The sequence below is a fragment of the Carcharhinus amblyrhynchos genome, chromosome 2 (genome assembly GCF_965287045.1).
Source record: "Carcharhinus amblyrhynchos chromosome 2, sCarAmb.v2.hapA, whole genome shotgun sequence".
Lineage (NCBI taxonomy): Eukaryota > Metazoa > Chordata > Chondrichthyes > Carcharhiniformes > Carcharhinidae > Carcharhinus > Carcharhinus amblyrhynchos.
Window position 1 is genome coordinate 51620848 of NC_137325.1, and position 27843 is coordinate 51648690.

Consider the following 27843-nt stretch of genomic DNA (forward strand, 5'->3'; position numbering starts at 1 on the left):
CTTGCTTGGATCTGAAATATTGTGGAAAAGTTTGCATAACCAAATTATTATCTAATTGTGACATTGTTTGTCTCTATTTTCAGTGCATTATTCATTACTTAAGTCTTTCAAATACACTTTGATCTCTTTCCCTCCTCTCATCTCTCCAGCCCCACCTCACAAACTGTTCTGCATATACCTACATAACCCAACTAGTATGCATTTTGCACATTCCCAATACAAAGATTTGTGCTGTCAAACTCTGCAGGCCAAATGCACAGGCAAGTGATTAGCTTTGTCTGCCATTGCTGTTTTTTAGTCAATCATCAGGAGCAATCTAATAGTAGCCCAAGTGACATGCCACCTGGGTTTCCCTATTTTTCCTATGCTTTATCTTTGTGTCTACCAGTGCTTGGTCTTAAAAGAGCATTGGCAGAGGTCTGGAAGGAGGCACCAGAGCACAGGACTCAGGCAGAACAAAGATTTTACTTGTTTCAAAACTGACTCCAATACCCAAAAACAAGACAAGGTGAACCTTCTTCAACCCAATCCAAGCATCCATACTGCTTGCAACTGGCTGTAGGAATTCAACATGAAATGAGAAGTGATTTCAAAACATGTAGCTGCCTCTAAGGTTGGTGTTGTTCAGAGTAGTTTGACCTTTGTCCTGTTTGGCAGAGCTGTGTTTCAAGCACAGCTTCAGTAAGTTCTGTCAAGCTCCAAGGTGAAATATTTCTGTGGGAGGATTACAGTGTCATGTTCCTTTGTTGAACAGGTGGTGAAGTTTTCAAAGACTTTTGAGCTGATGTCTCCATTGTGTTGTACAGACAGTGAAATCAGGTGAGGAACAGAATTAGTTTTATGTTTACAAATTATTTTTCTGTTATAGCTTCTTCACACAATGTGAGAAACTTGCTAGGATAAGATGCTTAGTTATTTAACAACAGTTTAAATTTGGATAGGATCTTTAACATGGACAATAAAATCTAATTTTACAGAATTATAAATTACTCCTGTCAACACAAATATTGAATTATTTAATAGATGCATGCCAGTAGATCACAGTGTGCAATTGCATTGTTTATAATCATGCAGAATATTGTAACTGTTATTATTTTGTTGCTGAAATTTAAAATTTACTATATTATTTGGATAATAAGCGAACAACTTTTTGCACTTGGTAACAAACTCAGAGGAACAGGAGGATGTTTTCTAAGCACTATTTGTAGCAAAACACAGTTAAAAAGTAAAACTGAGAGTCTGTGAAGGAAGATGAAAGGGAGATCTGGAGCAAAGATGTGAAACAGCTGAAAATATTTGAAAGTGGTCCACAGGTTCAGCGGTTCCTGGCTGAGATTAAGACAAAAGGCCACATTAACACTGCAGAAATTGAGGGCCGACATGTTTATCACTGAGATACAAATATCGTCCGGTGTTATTTGTGGCTCTAATTCATACTACAGAACAGACCAAATTAAGTTGCAGTTATTTGTAGTGATGTTGGACATGCTCTTAGCAAAAATGTTCAACTTAAACTTTGGCAACAATTTGTGGAGTTTCAAGAAAAATTAACATTTGAATCTTAAATGCATCAGAATGATATGCAGTGTTTCCTTTTGATTTTAGGCTGTATATAACTATTTTAAAAGACCATCAAGACATTACATAATGAGGACTGCACAGAAATGTGGTATTAGCAACCACATTAGTGGATAACTGATCCTTGGCCAGTGGGTGTGATCCATCCTGTGTAGGATGGAAATTTGAAGAGGCAACCAAACATCCATTGATCGGAAAATCCCAGTCTATGACTAAACTGACTTCTAGCATGTGTCTTTTTATCTAGTGTGGTGTAACCATTCCCACTCAATAATGGCAAAAAATGAATAGATCCCTAAGGGCGGAATTCTCCCAAAAAATTCTTAAGTGTCAAAACGATAAAAATAATCCGTGCTGGTCTCTCAGGTACGCTCCACAGCGCAGTCCTCCCACACTTAGCCAATTTTTCGGAGAGCTGAGAATTTCACACAAGTACTTGGGCGAGGGGGGACGGGAGGTCCTAAACACACTGGTGAGCCCAGCTTCTGAGTGCTCGGGTGCCATTTCGCAAAGGTTCCCAATCTCAAAATGCACTGGCAGACCCTCTTCCATCAGCCAAAGGGCATTTGAACAGGTTATGCATATTTAAATACTACTTTAAATATGTTAATTGCCGAATCACTCCATGAGGAAGAAGCCAGGAGAATTGCAAACTATTTGGCGCCGGGTGCAATCAGGTTTTTAGGTCCACACAGTATTCGTCAGGACTGGCATGATCTACTAACGGCGCAATGAGATCAGAGAATTGTCCCCCTAAACCTTTCTTCACAATAATGAAAGTTACTTAATTTGTGGATAAATGTGAATGAAAATAGAAGCCAAAATTTCTCAAGAAAGAAATAAAGAAACAGGAAGCTTTTAACTAAATTATATTTTAGATTTTTTTGACGGGGGGGAGGGCGTCAGAAACACAGCAGACCAGTCAGCACTCAGAGAGAATGAAGGCAAGTTGCTGCAGGGCCTTTTTCTGATTTGGTTCTTCTCCACAGATGCTGATTGACCTGTATTTCCAGAGCTTTCTGGTTTTGTTTCAGATTTCCTTCTGTTATGATTTAATTTGTTTTTTTTATCAGCTTATCAGTTTTTTTTTTCATTTTAATATTGATGCATGCTGAAATGGGAGGATATTTTGTTTTAGGACCGTGTTTACTTGCTGAAAAATCACAGCCTGGAGATACAGTTTGCAGATATGTGCTTCTGACATGTGCCAAGAAACTGGAAGTGGAAACCTTTTGTAACATTTGTGTTCAAATAACTCACCATGGTTACAAAGTACCAATACAGAGAGTATGGAACAAAACCTCTTTGGAGTGGCAACCAGCATCAGATTGCCGTACCCTCTACTTGTCTTGCAATACTGGACATGGGGAAGGGTGGGGCAGGTCGGAAATTGAGCAGAAGGGTCAGATATGCAGGTTAGGCGGTCTGACATTAGGGAGTGCAGGGGCCAGACGTGGGGGGGGGAAGGGAGTCGAACATTTTGGGGCATCAAACGTGGGGGTTGAGGTCTCTGACATTGGTTCTGACCAATGAGGAGAATCCTGTGCTGGTGGGGGTTGAGAGGGGGGAATAGATAGGAATACCACGGGAGACTTTGGTGGGTTAGTGGGCGGGTGTTTGTGAAGTGGGGAGGTTGTTCTCTGTGGAATTGGGAGTGTGCGAGTATCACGCGCAGAGCTTGACCTAGGTTTATTTACTGATTATGCTGAAGTTAGAGGAAGTTATGTTTCTTCTAACTGTTTCAGAGTAAGTATTAGTGTAAAACTGGCAGAACTATCCAAAGTTAACAATTTAAATTGCTTTGTCGGATGACTTGAACACAAGTATTCGGGGAAGTTGGTGCTTCTGGACAATTGTGATGCAAATGCTTACCTGGGAACTTCCGAGAGGGGTATGCTCTGTCTCTCTCTCTCTCTCTCCACCAAAGCCCCCCCTCCAAATCCCGCCCCAGATCTCACGCTTGGAGGACCTGGATGTTATCGGCCTAAATGAAGTTTGAGACTTCGGTATGGATCTCAAGAAACGCGTCGCCAAATTATCTCACCATATTGAATACTGAATTTTACACAGATCACCAGATACAGTATTCTTCCAATTACACATTTTGTAAGAGATTGCAATCTTTATTGCCTAATTAGGATTTATGGACTTTAAAGTTGTAGATGATTTCAAGACATGTAAGGATTGCCAGTGAGGGCTTTTTAACCTAGGAGAAATTCTAATTTCGATATTGATTTAATCCTTGTCAAAGCCAGCATGGAGAAATTATCCTGTTCTGATTGGTTGATAAACAACAGCATTGCAGAGCTGGTCGCATCAACAGGCCTGCCAGTGAACATCAGTGACGCCTATCAGGATCCTCGTTTTGATACTGAGGTAAGGATATTAAGAAGCAGCTTAAACGTATGTTTGTTCAAACAATGCTGAATAATCACATATGCACAGATCTGTTTTGCATTCTAATCTTTCTTGCTTTCCATCACGTTAAATCTTTATTTCCTTAACACGCTCCATCCTCTGCCCTGGAAATTTTGACGTTTTTATAATCAAATATGCTCAAAATGGTCTGTGATCATTTGACATCAAATGTTCTAATTTGGAATGAGTTTTTTATGCAGTGTTTTGCCATTTTTGACATCAAATGTGATCAAAGGCAAAAGGCAGTTGAAGCTATGGAGTGTATTCAAAGCCGTCAAACATGCTCGAAGCTATGAAATATGCCTGATGGTACTGAACATGCTCAAAGCTAACAAATACACTCTAAAGGAGGCAAATGCTTTGGAAAATACAAGAAATTTAATTATTTAATTAGAACCATAGCAAAATAATGGCACAGTAAAGTCCACTTGCCCATTGAGTCTGCACCGGCCAAACAAGAGAAAAAGAAGGAACTAATCAGGCATCACTTTCTAGCAGATTATAGGACTTCAGGTACTGCTCCAAGTACCTTTTTAAATGAGTTGAGCTCAACCATCAATTTGGGCAATTCTGAATATCCACCACCCTCTGGGTGAAAATGTTTTTCCTCATGTCCCTTCTCATCCTTTTATCAATCATCTTAAATTGAACACTCAGCTAGGGAAAAAGATATTTTCCGTTTACCCGATCTTGGCCCTTCAATTAAATCACCCTTTAGCCTCCTTTGTTCTAAGAAAAACAACTGTAGCCTATCCAATACTTCCTCATAGATTCAATTTTCAAGCCTTAGCAGTATTCTTGTTAATGAATTCTGTACTCTCTCTGGAGCAATTATGTCCTTCCTGTTAGGAAGGACCAGAACTATACACAAAATTCGAACTGGGGCATAACCAGTGTTTTATACAGTTTTGGCCTTTCTTCTCTGCTTTTGTATTCAACCTTGTAGCTCACCCAATAAAGGAACGCATTCCAAATGCTTTCTTTACCACCTTATTCACCTGTCCTGCCACCTTCAGGGACCTGTGCACATGCACTCCAATGTCTCTCACTTCCTCAAACCCCTTCAATATCTTCCTGCTTATTGAGTAATCCATTGCTTTGTTTGCCTTCCCAAGTGCATTGCCTTACACTTTTTTTGGATTGGATTCCATTTGCTGCTCTTCCGCCCACTCAACCAAACCATTGACATCACTTCTGAGAGAATGGTCAGAATTCTCCCATCCCACCTGCCACTGGAATTCTAGCGGGCGAGGGGTGGACCATGTAATGGTCCATTGAAGTCAGGGGGGAATTTCTTGTTTTCAGGCAAGCACAGCCAGAGATCCCGCCCAACAGCTATTCTCTTCGCTATCAACAATACAACTAATTTTTGTGTCATCCGCAAATTTCCCAATCACGCCTCACACATTTAAGTCCAACTCATTAATATAAACAACAAACAGCAAGGGCTCCAAGACTGAGGATACAATGAGAAGGAGGAGAAAGGTTTTAGCAAGTACAAGGGAATCAATTCAGTGGAAGCATTAATGAAGTATAAAAAGTGCAGGGGGAGCTGAGGAAAGCAAAGAGGGGATATGAGAAAGCTCTGGCTAGTAAAAGTATGCTTATAAAATATCTTGGGATTTTCTCCATCAACGAGAAGAAGATGACCAGGAAAAGAGTAGGGCTCATTAGAGACCACGGGAGCAATCTGTGGGTGGACTCTGAGGACATTGGTAGAATGTTAAATGAATACTTCACATCCATCATCACTCAAGAGAATGAGAATGAAGATATGGAATTCATGGAGAGAGAGACAGGTTCTTGAGCAAATTGACATAGGGAAGGACAAAGTGTTGACAGGCTTATAGGTGGACAAATCTCCAGGTCCAGATGAATTGTGTCCCAGGCTGCTGTGAGAAGGGAGAAGATTGCAGGTTTTTTTCCCTCAAATTTTTAATTCCTCTCAGCCCACGGGGTCAGAGGACTTGAGAACAGCTAATGTGGTTCCACTATTTAAGAAGGGTTGTAGAGATAAACCAGGGAACTACGTTGCACGTCAGTGATAGGGGGAAACAATTGGAGAAACTTCTGAAGGAGAGCATCTACCTCCTGAGGAGGAACTTCTTCACTCAAAGGGTGGTGAATCTCAGGAATTCTCTGCCCGTTGAAGTGGTGGAGGCTACCTCGCTAAATATATTTAGGTCACGGGTAGATAGATTTCTGATAGGGGAATTAAGGGCTATGGGGAGAAAGCGGGAAAGTGGAACTGATCCACTTCAGATCAGCCATGATCTTATTGAATGGCGGGGCAGGCTGGAAGGGCTAGACGGCCTACTCCTGCTTCTATTTCTTAGGTTCTTAAGACAAGGCTTGTTGAGGGATCGTCAACATAGCTTCATCAGAGAGAGGCCAAGCTGTATAAATTTGATTGAATTTTTTGAGGAGGTGACCGGATGTCTACACGAGGATAGTGTAGTTGAGGTAGTTTATATGGATTTCAGCATAGCCTTTTACAAAGTCCCACATGGGAGACTTGTAAAGAAGGCAAATGCACATGTGATCCACGGTAGTTTGATAAAGTGGCTTTAAAATTGGCTGAGTTGTAGAGACAGAGGGTGATGACAGCAGGCTGCTTTAGTGACTGAAAGCCACTATGGAGCAATTTGACAAGGAGGCATTCAATGCATGGCATGACACTAGGAAGTTCTGTGGACTAGAGGGATCTTGGCCATAGATCTCTGAAGATGGAAGCCCATATGAGTAAGATGGTGAAAAAGGCATATGGGACACTCACCTTTATCGATTGAGGCATAGATTACAAAAGCAGAGAGGTCATGTTGAAGTTGAATAGAACTTTGGTGAGGCCACAGCTAAAGTACTGTGTGCAGTTCTGGTCACCACATTATTGGAAAGATGTCATTGTACTGAAGGAGCTGCAGAGGAGATTCACTGAGATGCTGCCTGGGATGGAACATTTAACTTATGAAGAGAGGTTGGGTAGACATGGGAAGTTTTCGTTGGAACAGGGAAGATTGAAGGGTGGCCTAATTAAGGTGTGCAAGAATATGAGAAGACATGGAGAGAGTGGACATGGAGCAGCTGTTCCCCTTAATTGATGGGTCAGTCATGAGGGGACATAGGTTCAAGGTGAGGGCCAGGAGATTTAGGGGGTTGCGAGAAAAAACCTTTTTACCCAGAGGGTGGTAACGGTCTGGAATGCTCTGTCTGGGAGGGTGGTAGAAGCAGGTTGCCTCACATCCTCTAAAAAGTATCTGGATCAACATTTGACATGTCATAACAATGAAGGCTATGGGCTAAATGCTGGTAAATGGGATTAGATGGGAGGTTAGATATTTTTCACATATTGGTGCAGACTTGATGGGCCAAAGGGCCACTTCCGCACTGTATGATTCTATATTTAAAAAAAGTGGTCAGCAGTACTGCCTCACAGCGTCAGGGTTGCAGGTTCAGTTCCAGCCTTGGGTGACTGTGTCGCGTTTACACGTTCTCCCTGTGTCTGTTCTCTGGGTGCTCCAGTTTCCTCTCACAATCCAAAGATGTGTGGTTAGGTGGATTGGCCATGTTAAATTGCCCCCTAGAGGCCCAAGATGTGTAGGTTAGGGAGATCAGTGAGGTAAATACATGGGGTTACAAGGATAGGGTCCGTGTAAGATGCTCTGATGGAGAATCGGTGCAGACTCATTGGAATTTTGTAGTCCTGCCCACCACAGAAATTGGAGTGTGCGAGGGATGGACCCTGTTAGTAAGGTCTGTTGGCCTCAAGCAGGATTTTCCCGTTTTCGGGCGAGCGAGGCTGGAAAATCCCGACCCATGGGTCAAATGGCCCTTTGCACTGTCGGGATTCTGTGATTCTATGATCATGCAGAATATTCCAGAAATCCAAAAGTTGCAGTCAGTGATTCAATAGTCCTCCACATGGTGCACTGTTATTTTCCTCCCCTCATAGAATACAAACCCTAGTCCTCCACATGGTGCACTGTTATTGTTCCCCCCATAGAATATAAACCCCAAGCATTCAGTGAATTTGTGAAAACTTCCATTTTTATGTTGTTGGTCTTGTTGAAAATATACAACCTTGTTGATTGGAGTACAACTGTTTTTTTAAACCAGTGTACTAACTCCATATATACTGGTAAAGGCCCTCACCAATCCTCACAAGCTAATTTTGTATTTCTGGAATGCTAAGTTACTTCATTATGGTAAAAAAAATGCATACTGTTACTTTTTCCACTGTTTGTACCGATATTTTAGCATCTATCTAAATTCAATCATCTGAACATTTGAAATTAAAGTGACGGACAAAGTGATTCTAACTTTGTGGTTTGCTATCTATGAGAATACTTCAGTGAGATTGGCTGCTTTCCCTGTTTGCTGCCATTGCTGCTGGTGGGTACCTGGCAATCCACTTGACTTGGCATGAGATTTAAAGTGCTGCCATTGTTATGATCCAGTAGATGTTAATTGCCACACAAACCAAATTAAAAAGGGAAACTTGGTCTACGCGTTATAACTCAATTTTTTTTGTATTTTGACCAAAAGAAGATAAGTATATTGAATTGATTAACCACAAATTCCAGTTACACATTTGGGATTTTAAACATCAAGTTAAAACATTTACTAACAAAAGAGAACTAAACACACAAGATTACATATTGACGGTGAAAATTAGTCATATAAAATACTACCCCCCCGCCCCAAAACCTCCTACTTATCCAGACTCCTTACTATAAAAATGCAGTAGTGTTACCCCAAGGCAAGGAAACTATCACTTCAGTGAGGCACTCCACACAATCTCTCACTCCTTTTCCACTCTTGTGGAATTTCAAAACTTAAGACACCACACTACTTTTCCAGCCTCAGGACCTTCCTGGCTTAACTGGATCACTGATTTTAAACTGCTTTGTGAAAAACAGACACTTCTCTGGCTTGGCTGAAAGGCTGCCTCACTTTGATTCTTCACAGCTGTTTTTCTAGGTTCTCAGGAGGCCAAACCACCTAAGTTCTCAACATTGTTCCTTAAATATTCTTTTTGTTCCTTCATGGTCTTTAGCCCCTCTTTGAAACTTAACTTTCCTAGAATATAAAAATATTTTATGTTCTTCCTTTGGCCCACTTTTTGGGTCAATTAAAATTGAAAAATCTTACTTCACTGATTTATAAAATCTTTGCAAGCTGTAAAATTCCTTTTATTTCCCTTTTGAAATTTAATAACTGAAAACAATCCTTTCCTCATCTTCGAATGCAAATTTCCTCCCACTGCTTATTTACTTATAGAAAATATAAATTCGCCCTATTAATTCCAAAAACGGTCATTTAGACCTACACTCCTTTGTTGTCCTTAATCTGCAGTTTAACTGTTATCAGTTTAATTACATTAGTTTCTCACACACAAGCTCATACACACAAGCCTGATTCGTGGAATAACACAATAAACCCCAAAACATTAAAAATAATACCATCTCCTTTTGTACCCAGGAATAAAGAAATTGATAGCATGGAGATCTTTGTGATCAGCATTCTTTGAGTTCAGCAAGCGTGTTGTTTCTATATTGGCCATAAAGTCTAGTCCCATACCTTCCAAATGCTACATGTTCACTAACGGAGAGCAGCAATTCAATCAAAGTGAAATATTTTGTCAGTGAAGTTAATTGGCCTGTCTATTCTTCCTATTTTTGTTGTGTGAATAATGCTGTTTCCCTATGGCAAGCAATATTTTTCAGTGGATAATTAAACTATTGCATAAATTAGATTCTTCCAAATACTATTATGTGCAAAAGATATAATAACTTACACCAGCAAATTTAAAAGTAAAAATTTAGGCTGGCATCCCCTATTTTCTTGGCATTATATCATTCTTGATCACCCCCTTCAAATGCCTTTTTTATGCCAGCAAGAGTAAAACATTTCAACTTCTCTGTCATTAATTGGTGTAATTGGGTGTGTTCCAATTTTTGGAGCAATTCAAAGATTTGGAATTTGTAGCATTTTTAAGCCATTGTTTTTACACAGTCAAACTGTTGTGTTTTGCCATGAGAGAGAAATTCTAACTTAAATTAGTTATAGGAGAAAAAGTTCCCTCCTGCCTGCCTCCATCATTTCAAATCAAGTGCCAGATCGCTATTGGAATGGCCACCTGACAGGATAGTGGACAACCTGTGGTGCAAGGTTGGGGAGCGGTTGGACTCCATGTGTAGTCTGGAGTCTAGGCCAGGATGTCAAGCAGCAGAGAGGTTAAGCTGTGGACAGAAAGTCCGTCACAGCTACAAGTTCAAAGACCCACTGCTCTCCCAATCCCTCTCTATGTTTCTTATTAGATGTTATTAATAAGTTAGATCAAAAAGACATGGGTCAGGATTTTTGGATGGTATAGTTTCCTTCCTGCCATCCAAAGGTTTGTTGGCTAACACATCCCAACTGATACTGCTTATCTTGCAGCCATTTCATGCTCCAATGGCTTAAGGTGGCACTTCCACCCCTCAGTTGGGAATAAGCCCTATGTCAAACTGTTAACAGCTATTCTGATTGGCTGGTAGCTTTCCAGTCCCAGTGGCACAGAAAATGCAGTGGACAAACTGGTATTGTAAGCAGTAGCACCCACTGTATTGTGTAAAATCCAACCTCAAAATCCAGCATACAAAAATATAATTTGTATATCTATTAAAAGCATGCTCATAACTTCAGTAATTTAACACAATGGAATGGAACTGCTGTGTTAAAAAGTAGGGAAGAGAGTACAAAGTTATTTGAGAAGCAAGGGACAGGCTGAAAACAACCTTACTGGCTGTGGTATAATTTTAAACTAAGGAATGCAGAAGATGGCCCACATGGGTATGTGCACAGAGCGATATGTTTCATCCCTAATTAAATTTTGCCTGTCAGCAGCACTGACAGATTGAGTGTAACTGACACTTGTTAAAATTACTTGTTAGCGGCGTTTCAAGTTAATCGGAGTGCCTGCTCGTTAGATGCAAACCATCGCGGTAAAGCAAGAGGAAATCGTGACTAATTTGCTTGCCTTCAATCACTGGGCAGCGTCTCCTTTTTAAATCCTCTTCCTTTCATTTGACACTGCAGATTGGCAGGATGTTTAAGGAGTGCTGTGTAACACTCTGCAAGGTTACTGCCTCTAATTAATCTGTGTGTCGATGGACAATGTGTTTCATTCGTGGGTCTCTGGAGAAAATGTAACAATTACCACAAAGCAAGCTGTTCAAGGTAATATTGCAACTGCAGAATTATAGACTAGTCACTGTAAATTATGTTAATTACACAGGCAGAGTTATCCTTGATTATACTGCATCGGAAATGGAGTGTATCATTAGTTGTAAAGGATGTCTTCAGCAGTGGACCTTATTGCATCCAGTCAGCAGATGTCCCCACGTTAGCATAATATTTGGGAGTGAAAATTAGGGTCTTACTATGATTTGAAATAGTCTTCGGTGCAGGATTTTTAAAAACCTTCTTAGTGATACCCATTCTTCCATGGTTCACATAATTGGGAATTAGTGAATAACAAAACTGACATGGCACTGAGTTAATTTCAATTTTTTGGGTGACAGTTCTTACATTTAGGACTCAAACTTGGGGTTTTTGGTGTGGTGATAGTCCTTTTAAGAGCAATCTTACCAACTAACGGTCATGTGGTCTAAAAAAACAATCAGGACCCAGTGTGGGGAACCTCTCCGGGGAAAGGATATTTCCTCATGGTGGAGTGTTGGTGGGTGAGCTGCAAGCATGGAGCTCATAATACAGCCTTGTGAATAAAGTTCTTTTGTTCTACTAAAGGAGGCTCTGGGAGTATATCCTTACATCTGGCAATGAGAATAAACAATCTTGGCACTTCCTCTGGCCCTGCACCTGAGTATTATACTCTAACTCTAGCCTGAAAAAAAACTTACACTCACCAGAACTCTTCTCTTTGGGTGAGTAGATCCATTCAACTACTCCATAGAGGACTAGCTACAATACATTGAGTACCACAGGTTTTATTTCTAAGCAAACAAAATAGGGGAGGAGGCAAAGTGCAATGCAATTCTCCTGAGCGACTGTGGAAGCCAGGCCTACATTCTTATTTGCAGTCTTACAGCCCAAGCAGGCCCGACTCCAAATCATTCAGTGAGCAGGTGGATTTACTGAAGGGTCATTTTCAACCCAAGCCATCAATCAAACTCCAGAGATTCAAATTTAATTTGAGGGCAGGAACCCCCCCAGGTGAATTGAAACCCCAGGTGAATTGATTGTGACTTATGTTGCTAAACTGAAGCAATTTCAGAGCATTGAGATTTTGGAGTGATCCTAAAAACTTGCTATGGGACAGTTCGTTCTGTGATATGAACAACACTGTTCAATGCAGTTTGCTCGCAGAAGTCAACATAAGTTTGAAACGAGCAATGGCGATAGTGCTGATCATGGATTTACAAGAGCTGCAAAGAGTTCAAAATGGCACAGTGAACCAATTAGAGCAGGAACCAGTCGTGGCACCAAAACCACTGAAGCAGCTGTGAAGAGGTAAACATTTCCAGGTACCAACAGAGCAAAGACATATGGCAGAGGCAATCAGACAATGATTCTTATAAGTGGAATGTTACCAAAGTACAGGTAACCATGCTCCTAAATCACATAACTTTAAGGGGATTGAGTATCATCATTGTCACTAAAGAGGGTGACCAGAATGTTGCGGCCGTTCACACCCTACCACCACTGCAAGCGAGGACAGAGAATTTGGTGCTCAGCCAAATCGCTGTGCACTGCAATGGGACCAGAGAATCCTACCAGCATGAACGGCTGGAAGATTCCGGTCGACATTTCGTAAAACAATGTAGGGCTAATGTCAAGCCTGCCGATTAACTGATCAGCCAAGGTGTACACAATGCAAAAGAACCTGACACCATTGTTTCTGATATTTACTTTCTTTTAATTCTAAAGCAAGCAAGCTAAACCCTATAACTGTATTGCTCTGACTAAATAAGAAGCCTCTAAACTTCTTTAAAAATTCATTTATGGAATTTGAGCATCACTGATTGGGCCATCATTTATTGTCCATCCCTAACTGCCCTCCATTTCAGAGGGCATTTGAGAGTCAAACACACTGCTATGGATCTGGAGTCACATGTAATAGACCAGGTAAGATGGCAGATTTTCTTTCCTAAAGGACATTAGTGAACAAGATGGGTTTTTAAGCATTCAACAATGGTTTCATGGTCATTATTAGAAAATTATATTCTTTTATTAAATTCAAATTTCACCATCTGCTCTGACGGGACTTGAACCTGGGTCCCCAGCACATTGCCCTGAGACTCTGAATTATTAGTCCAGTGCCAATACTACAATGCCATTGCCTCCCCTATAAAACTGGATACAGGGGCATCAGCTATTATGATGGATAAACTATGTTTCAGTTCCTGAGAAGGGGTGCCCAAACACTGAACTTGGAGAGCACTTCTGTCAAGTTGAAGACGTACACAGGGGAAACAAAAAGGCACCACAATTATACCTGTGAGCTATGAATGGCAGTCTACCCAGCTCCTATTAATAATAGTGACCAAGTCTTCCAGGCCGTTATTTGATGAAAGAAAGAAGAAAGGAATTGTCCAAGATCTTTCAAGTGCTGGCAGAAGGACAGCCAAAAATGTTAAGAAAATACAACAATGCCATCTGAGATGAATTAGGCAAAATCAAAGGCTTGCAAGCTAAAATTTACATTGATACAGATGCATCTCCTGATTCTATAGGGCTGAGACCGGTACCTTTATGAGACCTGAGGCAGACCTATGCCTCAGGGGAAAAAGTAGATGCTGTGTTAAACAGGTTGGAAGGACTAGGTGTCGTTCAGCCAGTTCAGCTTTCGGAATGAGCAGCACCCATTGTTGCCAACTGAAACTAAATAAGACCATCTGTATTTGCAGCATTTATAAGTTAACAGTTAATCATACTGCCAAGATGGATAAATATCCATTCCTGAGAATTGAAGACCTGTATGCAAAGCTGGCAGGAGGTCAATCTTACACAAAGCTGGATATGAGTCATGCATCCCAGCAACTCGAATTAGATGATGCTTCCCAGGTTTCCCTCCTGTTGTCATTGCTTTGGTTATCGATTACCTTAAGTCCTCTGGTTGTTGATCTTTCCAGAAAGAGAACAATTTCTCCCTATTTACTTTGTGCAGACCATTCATAATTGTAAATACCGTTATCAAATCTCCTCTCAACTCTCTCTGCTCCAAGGAGCTTGAGCTGTTGCAGCTGGTGACGTTTTCTACATGTGTGGTTATCCTGGACACGGTATGTGAACACCAGGGATCAGAGCTTTCCTGCTGTTCCTCTGTCTATTAGATAATAAAATCAATACTTAAACAAAAAGCTATTCACTTCTCTACTGCTGCTGTCACTTAAGTATGGTGTAGTTAATTGAAATGCTTTACTTAATTCGTATTATCAATAGATGCATTTTTAAAATTCCCAGCTTTTTAGACTAATTCCGTTTTTTTGAAAGGAAAACAGAGCTACAATTCTCAGCAACCAATCAACTAACTGTCTAGTAATCCGGTGATCCCACGTGATGCTCTGGTGACCTAGATTAGAATCTCATCACAGCACATAGCGAAATTTGGATTTAATAAAAAAAACCTGGAATTAAATTCTAATGATGATCATTTATTGATTATTGTAAAAACCCATCCGATTCACCTGTCACTTATCTGGTCTGAACTACTTGTCTCCTGATCCACAGCAATGTGGTTGAGTCCTGTATGGTGAAATGACCTAGCAAACCATATGGTTCAAGAGTAGTTAGGGATGTGCAACAAATGCTTATTACTATCTCACTCCAGTAATCTGATTGCAAGGAGATATTAATAGATTGAGAAATGGGCAGAACTGTGACAAAAGCTTCAATGAAGGCAAATATGAGGTTGTCCAATTTGGATTGAAAAAGAGTACAATCTGTAAGAATCCACCAATCCACTGGTGAAAACTTAGAAACAAATGCAGTCTAAACAAACTTGGGGCCTTGGTGCACAAATCATTAAAATTACATGAACAGATACAGAAAATAGTCAAAAAGCCTAACAAAATTGTGGCCTTTATGTCTAAAGGATTGGAATACGAGAAGGTAGAAGTCATGCTGGAGCTATCTGATGGCCAGCCCTGATCGCTGACATTCCTCCCTCTATAGAGAGGGAGACTTCTCAGGCCTGCTAATGAGATTTAAATGAGCATGTGAATACATTATATAGCTTCTCGCCGATTTTTGGCACAGAGCTGGTGGTGCCAGAAATTCAGTGGCTGGAGACTCATGGAGGCCGTGGCGCCCAGCAGGAAGCCTGCTACATGCACTCCACTTGAATCCCCTGGCCCACTGGGAGAATTACCCCCCCACCCCGATATCTGGACTCGTTAGATTGTACTACGAGATTAGATTACAGAAACTGAGGTTATACTCTTTGGAGTTTAGAGGGTTAAGTGGTGATTTGATTGAAGTTGCCAAGATATTAAGCAGACAGAATATATAGAAAAAGACTAGTCCTGCTGGTTGGGAGTGCAGGACTCGGGGACATGGTTAAGTTATAGCTAGACCATTCAATTTTTATACAATGAGTGGTAAAAATTTGGAACACTTCTGCACATAACAATTAAAGTTTAATTAATCCATTAATTTAAAAAAGAGATTAATAGATTTTTGTTAACTAATAATAAGGGAAAAGGGGCAAAGGGAAGAATATGGAGTTGGGCCACATATTATCTATTAACTCAATGAATGGCAGATGGAATAGACACAAGGGTTTAAATGGTTTCCTCTTGTTTCTATGTTCTTATGTTTCTCTAAACATCAAGTGTGAGTTTTCCTAAATTCCTCTGTATACTGAGTTGTAATTTCCCATCATCGTATTTTAAGGCTTGTTTATGGAATTTATTTCTGCTCAGTGATTAATTTCATGGTGTAGGTCTTGTGAAACTGGGGGTAGCCTCCCTCCCTGTGAGCCAAAGTCTCCGGGTTCGAGTTCTGCTTCAGGACTTGATGGCCAAGGAAGTTGTGTCCAAAACATGACCAAACAGGTTGATTATCAGCCTGTAAATCCTTAGCAAATGCCCAATAGCATTAAGCCAGTGATCTGTTTCAGGAAAAACTGTCTGTGGAAACTGACATAAACATGTGCCTCATCTGCCTCATGTGTCCCTGGGTGCAGGGAGTTACCTGCAGCTACACTCTCTGCTTGTAATTTGTATAGCAATATCATGAGTGAGTTCATGAGCAGTTGAAGCTTAATTCTTTGAAGAGTTACAGAGCACAATGGCTTGTAGCAAAAGAACTGATTGCTGCACATGTGGCATTTGTTGTCAGCGTAAATCCCCTGCAAATTTCTTATCTGTTTCAGTGCTGAGCCTTGAGTAGGTGATGTGTGGCACTATGAGCAGAGCACAAAATAACAGAAGCAGTAAATATAAATTCGAATGAAAACGTATAAAAATTGAAATAAAGATTGGGGAACAAAAGTACATGGGATTAAGAGGCCTGGATTTTTCCCATGAACTAAAGCTTCTTTGGTTCTTGGAAATGGCCGAAAACCCAACGTTTCCCATCTTCGCAGAGTCAGGACTGGAGTTGGGCTGGGTATGTACGATTGACAGAGGCAGCTTGTCACTTGGATCACCAGCTGTCTCCACTGAAATGGAATTCTGGAAGAACGGGCACTTGGAGTCCAGAGTGTGTAGATTGAAACAGTGAAGAGAAGGTCGGAACATGGTGGATTCTTTTGATTGCTAGAGTAACCCTTTGGAGAGTGAAGTTACCCCTTTGGATATGGTTCCATGACACCTTTTGGAGAAATAACCCACATGATGAGACACCCTTTGGGAGAGTTATGGCAGCCCATGGGAGAGTTCACACATCCTTTCAATGTCAGAAACGAACATGACAATTCACTTAAACTGTCAAGCTGTAAACGAGTTGTACCAATTGTCCAGGGACTTTCCAGTTGTCAAGAAGTGTTCCAGTTGTCACAGAAATGTCCAAAAACTGTCAAGCTGTCCAAAAGCTGTCAAGTTGTCAATGAAATGTCAACATATCAAGGAAATATCCAGGAACTGTCTGGCTGTCATGGAAATATTAAAGAGCTGCCCAACTGTCAAATCTATCCAGGAAGTGTCAAAGCTGTCAAGGAATTGTCCAAGGCTACTAGGTGAGTTGGCACAGAGGGGGTAAGGGCAAAGGTTGGTGGGGGGCATGAGTTGGCACTAAATTGGCATAGGATGTATGGGGCAATGGGGCTGGGAAGCAGGCACTAAGTTGGCATAGAGGTGTGAGGGACCATGATGGCATATAAAGCATAACTGCACTGGCATAGAGGTGTGGGGTCAAAGAACAAAAACAGCCCGGGAAACAGGCCCTTCAGACCAACGAGCCCGCGTCGCCATCCCAACACCATCAGTCCCCCCCTCCACCCATGACCCTTGCCTAATGTTTTATGGCCATCCACATTGAGGGAAACTAATTTAGGGACAATTTATTACTGCCAATCAGCCTAACAGCACATCTTTGGAGTGTGGGAGGAAACCGGAGCACCCGGAGAAAATCCACGCAAGCATGGGGAGAATGCGCAAACTCCCACAGACACTGGCCCAAATCCATGTGTCTGCACAGCAATCAGTGATAGTCACTGAGCTGTCGTCTTGCTCAGTATCTGGTCCAGTTTAGGCACACACTAACGACATGAAGCACTAGGCCAATCTCAAACAACCAAGAGCAGGCCAAGTACGACCCATCGCGTGTATGCCCCTCGTTGGACACAAGGCGGACCTGTGAATGAAAAAGAGAAAAAAACCCAAAAAAAACCCCAAAAATAACAATGGGGCTAGGTGTGTAACATGGATTGGCATAGTTTGCCATTGATGGGGTATAGGGAGTGTGTGTAAGTGGTGAGATGTTGAGGACTAAGAGTTGTAGGGATTTGTTTGTTGTTTAAAATATTTAACTTATTTGAACACAGTGTCGGGGTACAGATGCAGGCCATGTGTCCAGCCCATCTCTGTACATGGCAGCCTGCAAATTAATTCTAGGGTTGACTGCCCGTCTTCTGTTTCTGGAAACCCTCTCACCCAACTGAAAATTTCACCTGACCATTTTTAAAGGTCAGATTTAATGAGCGGGTAATCACCCAACTCCGCAAACATGACCCAGGAATGAAAGTCTTAGCTGCAGATAGAAAGCACACAAAAATGTTTTATATTTTTTATATTCTCCAACCTCAATTTTTATCTCATGAACGATGAGACTCTACACTCGGTGGAATCCTCTCTCTCTGCCATCTCAAACCTGATCCCTTGCAGCAATACCCTAGATTTAGCACACCTGCCTCTGGCACTGCCTGCAATCCAACCCATTGAATTATAGAACAATTACAGCACAGACGGAGACCATTTAGCCAGTGCAGTCATTTCAGTGCAGAATCAATTGGCAAAGACTGCAGCAACAAATCCTGGGCAACAGCAGGGTATCTCTGACAGCAACTTCTGGATTTCTCAGTTTAACTGCACATGTATGGAGCCCAGAAGTTGCTGTCAGATTTATCTTGTAATAGAGTTGTTATCGTTAGAACAAAATCTGCACCATTCTGTCAGTAAATCCGACTGGCTTCATAAATTAATAACAATGATCTGAGGTATTAAAGCAAAATGACCTTGATGATATGCATTAAATTGTGATTCGTTCTCTTCCTTGGATAAATGGCTTTAACCTTTACATTGGGCCTAATCTTTAATTTGACGTTAATTAAATTAATTTGTCATTAGATCATTAATTTCAGCCTTCAGCTTTTAACCAATGTAATATTCAGATCTATTTCTATGAATGTATTCAGGTGTACCGACTCTTTGAAAAATGTGCCATTAATTTACTTATGTGTCGTTCAGTGCATTTCAGTTAAGTTACTGGGGGTGGCATGGTGGCACAGTGGTTAGCACTGCTGCCTCACAACTGCAGAGACCTGGTTTTGATTTCCAGCTTTAATCACTGTGTGGAATTTGCACGTTCTCCCACCGTCCAAAGATGTTTGGGCTAGGTGCATTGGCTATGTTAAATTGCCCCTTAGTATCCCAGGATGTGTAGGTTAGAGGGATTAGTGGGGTAAATATGTGGGGTTATGGGGATAAGGCCTAGGTGGGATTGTTGTCGGTGCAGACTCGATGTGTTGAATGGCCTCCTTCTGCACTGCACGGTTTCTATGATTATATGAAGTAAATACCGAACCTTGCATTGGCGAGGAAGGAATTCATCTTGGCCCATTGTGCATTTCTTACTGCCAACTGCAAATCAGAGCTGTCCACTTGAATTCTATTTCCCTTTTCTTTGTGAATATTTTGCTAATTCTCTGCTAACTGCCATTATTGGCTTTGTTTCAGCAGCTATCTGTAAAGTGTTCTATATCTTTGTATCAAAGCATATCTCCATGCTCCCCCCTTTATGCTTCTAAGACAAATCCTAAAGCCTATAGATTTGAGCCTATAATTTTGATTTGACATTTTCACCAGGATATGCTTCCCTATAGTTCTTTTTTTACCAAATCAATAACTTAATTGGAAAAATGGGCCTAGATGTGCTCATCTAACACCTCTGCTTCTATTTTGTATGTTTGCAAACTGATGTAAATAAGCATTCAGGAAGACTGACAGATGAGTGTCAGAAAACTGATCCTGACATATCACATACTACACCATTTTCAATGCCCTTTAAAGCCGATGACCACAAAATTTGGTAAAACCCAAAAATGGACATAATAATCACAGTCTGTTAATTTAAATGATTATTAGCTGTTTGCTATGAGTGCTGTGAGAAATTTTGGGCTGATTTTATGCTCCTCTGCCGGTGAGTCTGTAGATGGGCGGGGCTCATGAAATGCAGCACGAGGTCTACCCACCACCTACCTACTTGCCCCCAAATTTTACGGTGGATTCATCAGGTGGCCCTTCCACCATCCTTGGGCATATTGACGCCCCTCAGTGACCAGAAATTTATGAGACTTCATCCCATCTCCACTGCTATTTTACTGGCAGCAGGGGGAGGTCCATGTCAACACGGGTTGCTGTCAGGCAGTGGAGGGGGAGGGGGGAGGTTGGATGCATCCTCCCCATGGTATCTCAAACCCAGTCCCCTCAACACCCTCACCAGGGCCTGTCCGGTGAGCGACACCCCAAATTTAGTGCACTTTCCTCTGAGACTGTTTGTAATCCAGCCCATTGAATTATAGAACGGTTACAGCACGTAAGGAGACCGTTTAGCCTGCTGTTTTCATACAGCCCTCTGTAAGTACAGCTCATGTAATCTCACCGCTGCTACTTCTCCATTGCCATGACATTTTTCCCTTCAGATAAGCATTCAATTGTCTTCTGAAAACCATTGAAACTGCTTTAACCACATTTTTAGAAAGTGCCTTCCAGATCCTAACCTTTCGCTGTGTAAAAAAGCTTTTCCTTATTGCTATTTCTTCCTTTGTCAATTTACCTCAAATCAATATCCTCTGGTTCTCAACCTTTCCACCAAGGAAAACAGTTTCTCTGTATTTACTGTGTCCTGGCCTCTCATTTTTCTTAGTAATGCATCAAATCTCCTCTTAATCTTTCCTTCTCCAAACTGAATAACCCCAGCTTCTCCAATCAATACATGGAACTGAAGTTCCTCCTCCCTAAAATCCTTCTCGTGAGTTGTTTGTACACCCTGTTATGGTACATTTCAAAGTGGTAGAATGGCTTCCCTCAGTTGAATGCAACAGATGCTTTTTTAAAAAAAGATTTTGCTTGTCAATGAAGTGAGTGTTTAACTGTTTAAAAGTTGTGACTGTAAAAGATACATGCAGGTTTTATTTTAAGGTGAAAAAGAAAAAGGAACAGCATTTATTATACTTAACACCAAATCTAAACAAAATAATAAAAAATCCCTAACTCTCACTTCAAGATAGAGACTAAGAGATGTGAGATTTCTATCTCTCTCTGCACAACCACATCTCCATGCCAGTTGTCTTGAGTCAGGTTGATTCCCAGCAGGATAGTTTGAGAATCCTTCTGGTGTGGCAATGGGAATGTTGTTGCACCTTCAAAAAGTTGGGGCAAGGGGTATTAAGGGGCATTAATTGTCTCTTGTGGGCGGGGGGGGGGGGGGATGGTGATGGAGGGGAACAGAGCATGATTTTCCCATCTTAGCCCTGGGTTTATTTTTCTTTTCTACCTCTCTTGAAAGATTATGTGACTAGGGTGGTGGGAGAAGTGTTTACTCTTTATGCTCTGGTCATCAATGAGTGATTAATTGATCAACTTCTTTTTTGGTACCCATTAATTTCATTAAAGAACTCCAAAAGGCTTGCGCTAAAGCCTTCAGTTGAGAATGAGGCCTTCAGTAGGTAAGTCTCTGAGACTGGCTGAAGGGATAGCAGGCCACCATAAGGCCCTCTCACTCAACTGTGAAATACTAGGTTTTCCAGGACTTTCTGACAGCTACCACATGTAAGTCCCAGGAAGTAGCAATAAGTGAGGCAGAACAAAGCAACATTTGCTGGGTATTTGATCAACATCCCCCTAACACTGCATGTTGTAGAGAGAGAGGAGAAAGAGCTACTACTAGCAGGAGGAGAGAAATCTTGGTCGTGATTATCCCATCGCAACCCGCAACTTTTCTGTTGGGTCATGGTGGGAGACATGTGTCTCTGGCCTTGAACTGGGATTTACGCATATGCCAGGAATGCATGTGTATCTCCCAGAGCTGATGAACAGTTGCCAGTCAACCCATGCTGGAGACCAGCGGAAAGGCAAGTAAGTAATTGAAATCGTTTTTGAATGTATTTTAAATATGTTTTTTAGTTAGAAGTGCCCCCTGTCAGTTAGGAGTGCCCCCTGTCGATTATGAGTTTCCCCTATCATTTCTGAGTGCCCCCTGTCAATTCTGAGTGTCCCCTGTCAATTAGGAATGTTGCCTATCTCAATTTGGAGTGCCGCCTGTCTTGATTGGATATACCATATATCTTGATTAGAAGTGCTCGCTATCTCAATTTTGAGCGCCCTCTATTTCAATAACGAGTGCCCCCTTTCACGCTTTGGAAGACACACTATCTTGATTTGGAGTTTACCCTATCTCAACTTGGGTTTAGATTTGGAGCAGCAACTATTTCAGTTATGAGTGCCCGCATCTCAACTAGAAGCACCCCTTTCAGGTCCTGATTGAATCCGGCAGGGTTCAGCCTAGCTCCCCACATTCGGGGAACTAGAGGAGGACCCCGCTGGAATGAAGGGAGGACAATTGGGGCCCTCCATGGAGGTCAGGCGGCAGAGGGGTGGTGCCCTCAGCAGTGCTAGCCTGTGCCCCTGGCACTGCCCAAGGGGCGAAGTGTCCATGCCCAGAGGGCACCTTGACCCTCCCCACCGGGCATTGAGCAGTGCCAATGGATGGGATCTATTGTGGGCGGGGTCTAGGGGCGATTGGTAGGAGTGGGTTTCCTGCTGCCACTCTGCGTTGGGATTGGTCTGGGGTGGAGTGAGGGTAGCGATTGGGGAGAGCTGAGGGGTTAATGGTCTGCTGGGTGTTGGGGGGTGGGGGCTGCCTCCAAGGGGGGATCGGCACGGGGTATCTCCACTGCTGGAGGGGGGGGGGGGGGGGAGTGCTGTGCATTATGGTGCTCCGGGACAGTGGGGAGGTCAGGGCTGGCCCAGGAATTGCTGTGGAGGCCGTGATCAGGTCGTAGGGGTGCTTGAAGGGGCAGCACTGCAGGAATCCCAGGCTGGCCAGCAAATGAGGAGCCTGACAGATTGGGACTACTGCGCATGTGCAGAATTCCAGAGCTGTCAAACTCCAGTGTGAATAGGCCCCGCCCTCCTGGGTTTTTAATGAGATTCACAACTTGGACCTCTGCAGTGCACAGAGTCCGGAGATTCGGATGAAAAACTGAACTGACAAAACAGTCGGGATTTAGAATAGTTTTTCCATCAATTCAGCACTTTTGGGAGAATTACCCCCCCTTGTTTGAGGTGATGAGATGGAAGAATTCTTTACTATCACAATTTTCCTTCACAATTGGACAGATTCATGGAGAGGAATTTCCTCCATATCTATAATTTAACATAGGTCTTGAGTATTATTTCCATGACATGTATTTCTGTATCTTATGTATGTATAATCAGAGCTTTTTAATCTGGGTGTCGTTAGTAGCATGCTGAGGGGATGCATGTTCATTATTTCACATGATTATTCAGGGTTCCTGTGGTCCTAAGTTTGCTGCAAACCTCAGATACCCACTGTTTCTATTTTTTTAAATGTGAAAAGCCTGTTGAAACTCTGAACAGAATCTTCCGAACATAGATAATAATCAAGAATCTAGACCATTTCCAGATGTGGAGTCCGCTGTTGGTAAATGTCCACGTGGTGTTGCAACTTTGCAGAAATTTTTGAAACTTCCAACAACAATTTACTACCTGAAGGAATGAAACCTCTCACTTTTCATTGTTCACTTTCTGAGGCAGAGGGGTTGATTAGCAGTTTTTCATAACCATTGCATTGCTAGAATGCTGTTTACCTTATCATTTACTAAACCTAACATTCTGTAGTGTGTTAAAAGGGCAATTAATGTACAATTGCAACAACTTCATGAAACTTGTAGGGATGTTAAGGGCAAGATGACATTTATGGAAAGCTAACTTTGAAGTGGCACGAATTGTCCAGCAACTCATGGCGGAACTCAATTCGGTGGAGGGGGGAGTAAATTTTTGTGAGTTGTGAATTGATTTCCACATTAATAATAGTCATTCACATACCATTACTTTTTCAGCAAATTCCAGACCTTTTTGAATCTTAAAAAAAAAATTGCTTGGAATTTCCTTATGGCAGGGGGCCAGGCTGCTGGAGGGGAGGGAGGTTGTTCTCCTGTTGGATCAACAGATCAACAGAAACCTCACACGGACAACATGGACTGTCCAGCGGTTCGTCTATGCCAAAATTATGATAGCTGAATCAAGAGACCCACAGAGAAAATTTGCAGCAAACGTGTCACAGCCTTCTTGCGTTGCAATTTTCAAGTCCATTAGTAAATTTGTATTTCTTAATTAGACTGATAGTGATAGCATAAAGATGACCTGATCTGATACTAGAACCAGCTTCAGATCACCAGTCTCCAGACATTAAAGAGTGGCAGTATGATGACACAAAGTCAGATTCTCTGTATTTCTATATATGCATCATTGTAAAAATTGCAGAACCTGAGTCAGTCAGAGTGCCGCTGTAAATCTAGAAACTAATAGCTACAGAATGAATCTCCTCTTATAATGAATCAATGAGAACTGAAAGCTTCTTCCAGATGCTCAGCACTGAGATATCGTGCACAAGTAAATGTATTTGACATGTTGTTTTATTATGTGTAGAACAATTTGTACCCATAAAAAAATTAGACCAAAAAGGCAGATCACCATAGTAACAAAGGTTTTTCAGAATCCAAGGTTCGAAGACTCTCTTTCAGATTTTCATATTTATTTAGTGCACAGCTGAGCATCCCTCGCCTATTCTGCATGCAGAGTTCAAGGGTATAATTTATAGAGATGTCACATCGATCAGATCACTACTTCCGCAATTGCAAGAGATATAGCAGTGATTACAAAGAGAGATGTCAGTAGTCGTGTCCCAATCCCTGCTCCAAATCCTGGTGCCAGGTTTTACAACCCTTCTGAGACTTAGCTGCTGCAAATGAAGAAAAATCTATGTAATATTAAAGCAGCTGCTCCATCTGTGATTAAAGCCATACAGTTAGGACTAGGAGTTCACTCATAAAGAAATACTGAATCTCAACCAAGGTACTCTACATAAACATTAAAGATTAATATTTCTCTCAAGTATAGTTACTGGAAAAAATTAAAAATTTGACCAAAATGAGAAGAGATGTAGTTGGTATTATATGAGCCAGCGTACAACATGTATAAGGAATATGTGGTCTACACAAAAGGGGAAATTTACTTAGTACAAAGGAATTTTATCAGTCTTCCCTCTATATGGAAAAACAATGGCATCATACCCATAATTTCCTGACATGTCACAGTGGTGGGTCAAGCATCCCAGTATTTGGGAGATGTCCTCATAAATTTCTTCTTTAACAATAAAAATCAAAATGTCTAATTTTCTGCATAGTTATCGACCCTGAGATGAAATCACAGAAGTGTGAACTTAGTTGCAGGTTTAGTTCTCAGTTTTATAATGTAGGCTGAAGCTAAAGGAGATCTGCATCTAAAGGTGGCACAGTTGCATAGAAAGTCAAACCATAGCATCTTTCATCAGTACCCATGGATATTAGAGATCTTGCAACACTATTAGAAAATATTCTGGCCAATGCTGTTCCTTTGACCAACATAATTCATTAACTATTTGCCCAATACTGTTGTGGGACATTGTTATATAAAAACAATGTCTGGTTTAACTGTATAACAGAGATATAGTTCACATGCTTTCATTTTACACAAAAATAATTTGAGACATTTTTAAGAGATGTGATGAGGCACTACATGTATGCAAACTTTATAGTTTTTGTGTGACTTGGGTGAGATTAAGAATGAGCACTGAATATAATTTTAACATTGAGACAATACTGAGCCAAACGTTCAGGTATTTGGAGAAGTTGAGCTATTACTGAATTGGGACCAATGCTGATCCCAAAGAGACAGTATATTTAAAAAATGGTGTTGTAGACATAAGGAAGGGCAATGTCCTGTTGAGACTTTAATCTATACCTATAATGGTATTTTCTAAATTGTAGCAAAAGTTTTTTCTAGGTTTATCTTAATACTAGCAGTGATATCTATACAGATTTCTGTTAGCAATAAAGCAAACATGATCATACTTTTATTTATATGTTGAGAATTTAGTGGGAATAGGGAAAAGTCAAGTTCTAGGGTTTGTTGCATTTTAGGGGAACAAGGAAGGTCTGTCCAACTTCCAGTCAGTCTAATGGGAGTTAGAGATGAGCCTTGATGAGCTCCCATGTAGTTCTCAAATATTTTCCAGCTTTTCTTGGTGAGTTGCCTAATTTATTTGTGTACTTTGGAATGTCTACATTTTGCATGTTTAAAAATTCAAATGCGCATGTTATTTGGATTTGAAATTGGCTAATTTACAGTATAAGGTCTAACAGTGTAATTACTGCATCAAATGATCTGTTGACTAGTTTGTGGCTGAGGACCTCCCAACCACAGGGGATATGCAGTAGTGTCTATTAGGTAGTTGGTGAAAAAGCATCTGGGGAAAAGGGATACAATTAGATCAAGAAAAACAAATGAGGAAATTATTTATAAAGCGTTAACACATTTTAACTAGAGTTAAACAAGTCTACAGTTTGCAGGTATTTCAAATGTAAAATAAATGTCTATATGTAAATTTAAACAATAATTAAAAATCCTCCAATTTCAGCTTTTAACTTGTACTGCAAGCAGTGTTAGCTTGGCTCAATTTATAATATTGTCTCTGGACTAAAATATCTTCGTTCATGCCCAGGATTTAAACTGATAAGTTAGGCTAGCATTTTATGGCACGTCTGCATTGTCGTTGTGGAAAAGATGTTAAAATTCATTTCCGATCTATCCGTTACAGCATTCTGGTGGACATTAGAAGTTGAAAAACTGAACAGGATTGTCTTGGCTGTCATTTCTCAGTTAACTGGTGCCATCATGATAGTTTAATCTCATTGTTGCTTGTATAATTTTGGTGATGCTTAGAGCTGCCTCATTTGCCTACACAAAAGTTCTTAGTACACTTTAATAATATATCTTTGGAATGCTTTAATGTAAGGTACGTTATCAACGCAAGCATTATGATTCACTGCTTATCAGAGAGTAGCTTTACTTATTTAGTCTCAATCCGAACATTTAGCTCGGAGGGGGCAAAGGAAGAGTTAAACGCCTTTGAAATGTGTAGCAAGAGTCCATATTTGCCATCTGATCAAAGTTTCAAAATAATCAGGCAACATTACTAGAGAATAAATTTTGGCTTAAAGATAGTGTGGTGTCTTTCATGTTCTGAAAAAATAAAATGTTAATGATCCTCATATTTTCACTGCCTGTTTACTTTTCAGGCAGACCAGATGTCTGGTTTTCACATACGCTCAGTGTTGTGTGTTCCCATCTGGAACAGTAATCATCAGATCATTGGTGAGTGGAGACACAGATATAAATTTAACAATGTTTTTTATTGACAAAAAAATAGCCTTTATTTTGATTTCCTCCTCAGGTCGTGCACCTATGATACTGGGACAAATCTGAATAGACTGCAAGTAGCTGTAGTTTTGCATTGGATGCTGCACACAATGCAAATGTGCAAAGTTAGGTCACACTCGGAAAACATAATGCTATTTTCTTCTTTCATTTCTTTACTAATTTCTGCACAAGAACATTGACGCTGGATGATATCCAGAAGCAACTTCAGAGAGTGGTGAGGGGGTGGGAAGCTGTTGTGGAGGGATGAATTCTGACTGACTTGGTGGCTATATCTAGTCAGTAACTCAGCTGCTCAGACCAGAAAAATGTCAGGTCTGGTTGGTGCAGATTTAGCTGATTGGGCCCAAGTGCTGAAGTTGATATTAGCATCTATGAATAAGTTGAAGGCTTTTCATTGAATTCCTATCATAAATATTATCTTATTGTTCCATGCATGGGCAACTAATTTTTTATGAAATATGGAAATGTTATTTAATAAAGTGAATTATTTTTCAAAACATCACTGCCTAAGTGAAAAGAGACCGTGACATGAATTATCATCTATGAGAATGTATATCATACTGAAGGAATCACACACATGCAAGATGGGTAGTCAATAAAATGTGTACAAATGCAACACAGC

At 40.9% G+C, this 27843-nt stretch overlaps 1 protein-coding gene across 1 annotated transcript in view; it reads left to right on the top strand.

Annotated features, from left to right (window-relative positions):
- Positions 1-27843, top strand: part of pde11al (phosphodiesterase 11a, like) — a 270592-nt gene that overhangs the window by 133767 nt on the left and 108982 nt on the right. Inside the window, exons 6-8 of the mRNA XM_080216102.1 lie at positions 755-819; positions 3834-3954; positions 27080-27155. Coding sequence (XP_080072228.1) covers positions 755-819; positions 3834-3954; positions 27080-27155 — 262 coding nt within the window. The remainder of the gene's footprint in view (positions 1-754; positions 820-3833; positions 3955-27079; positions 27156-27843) is intronic.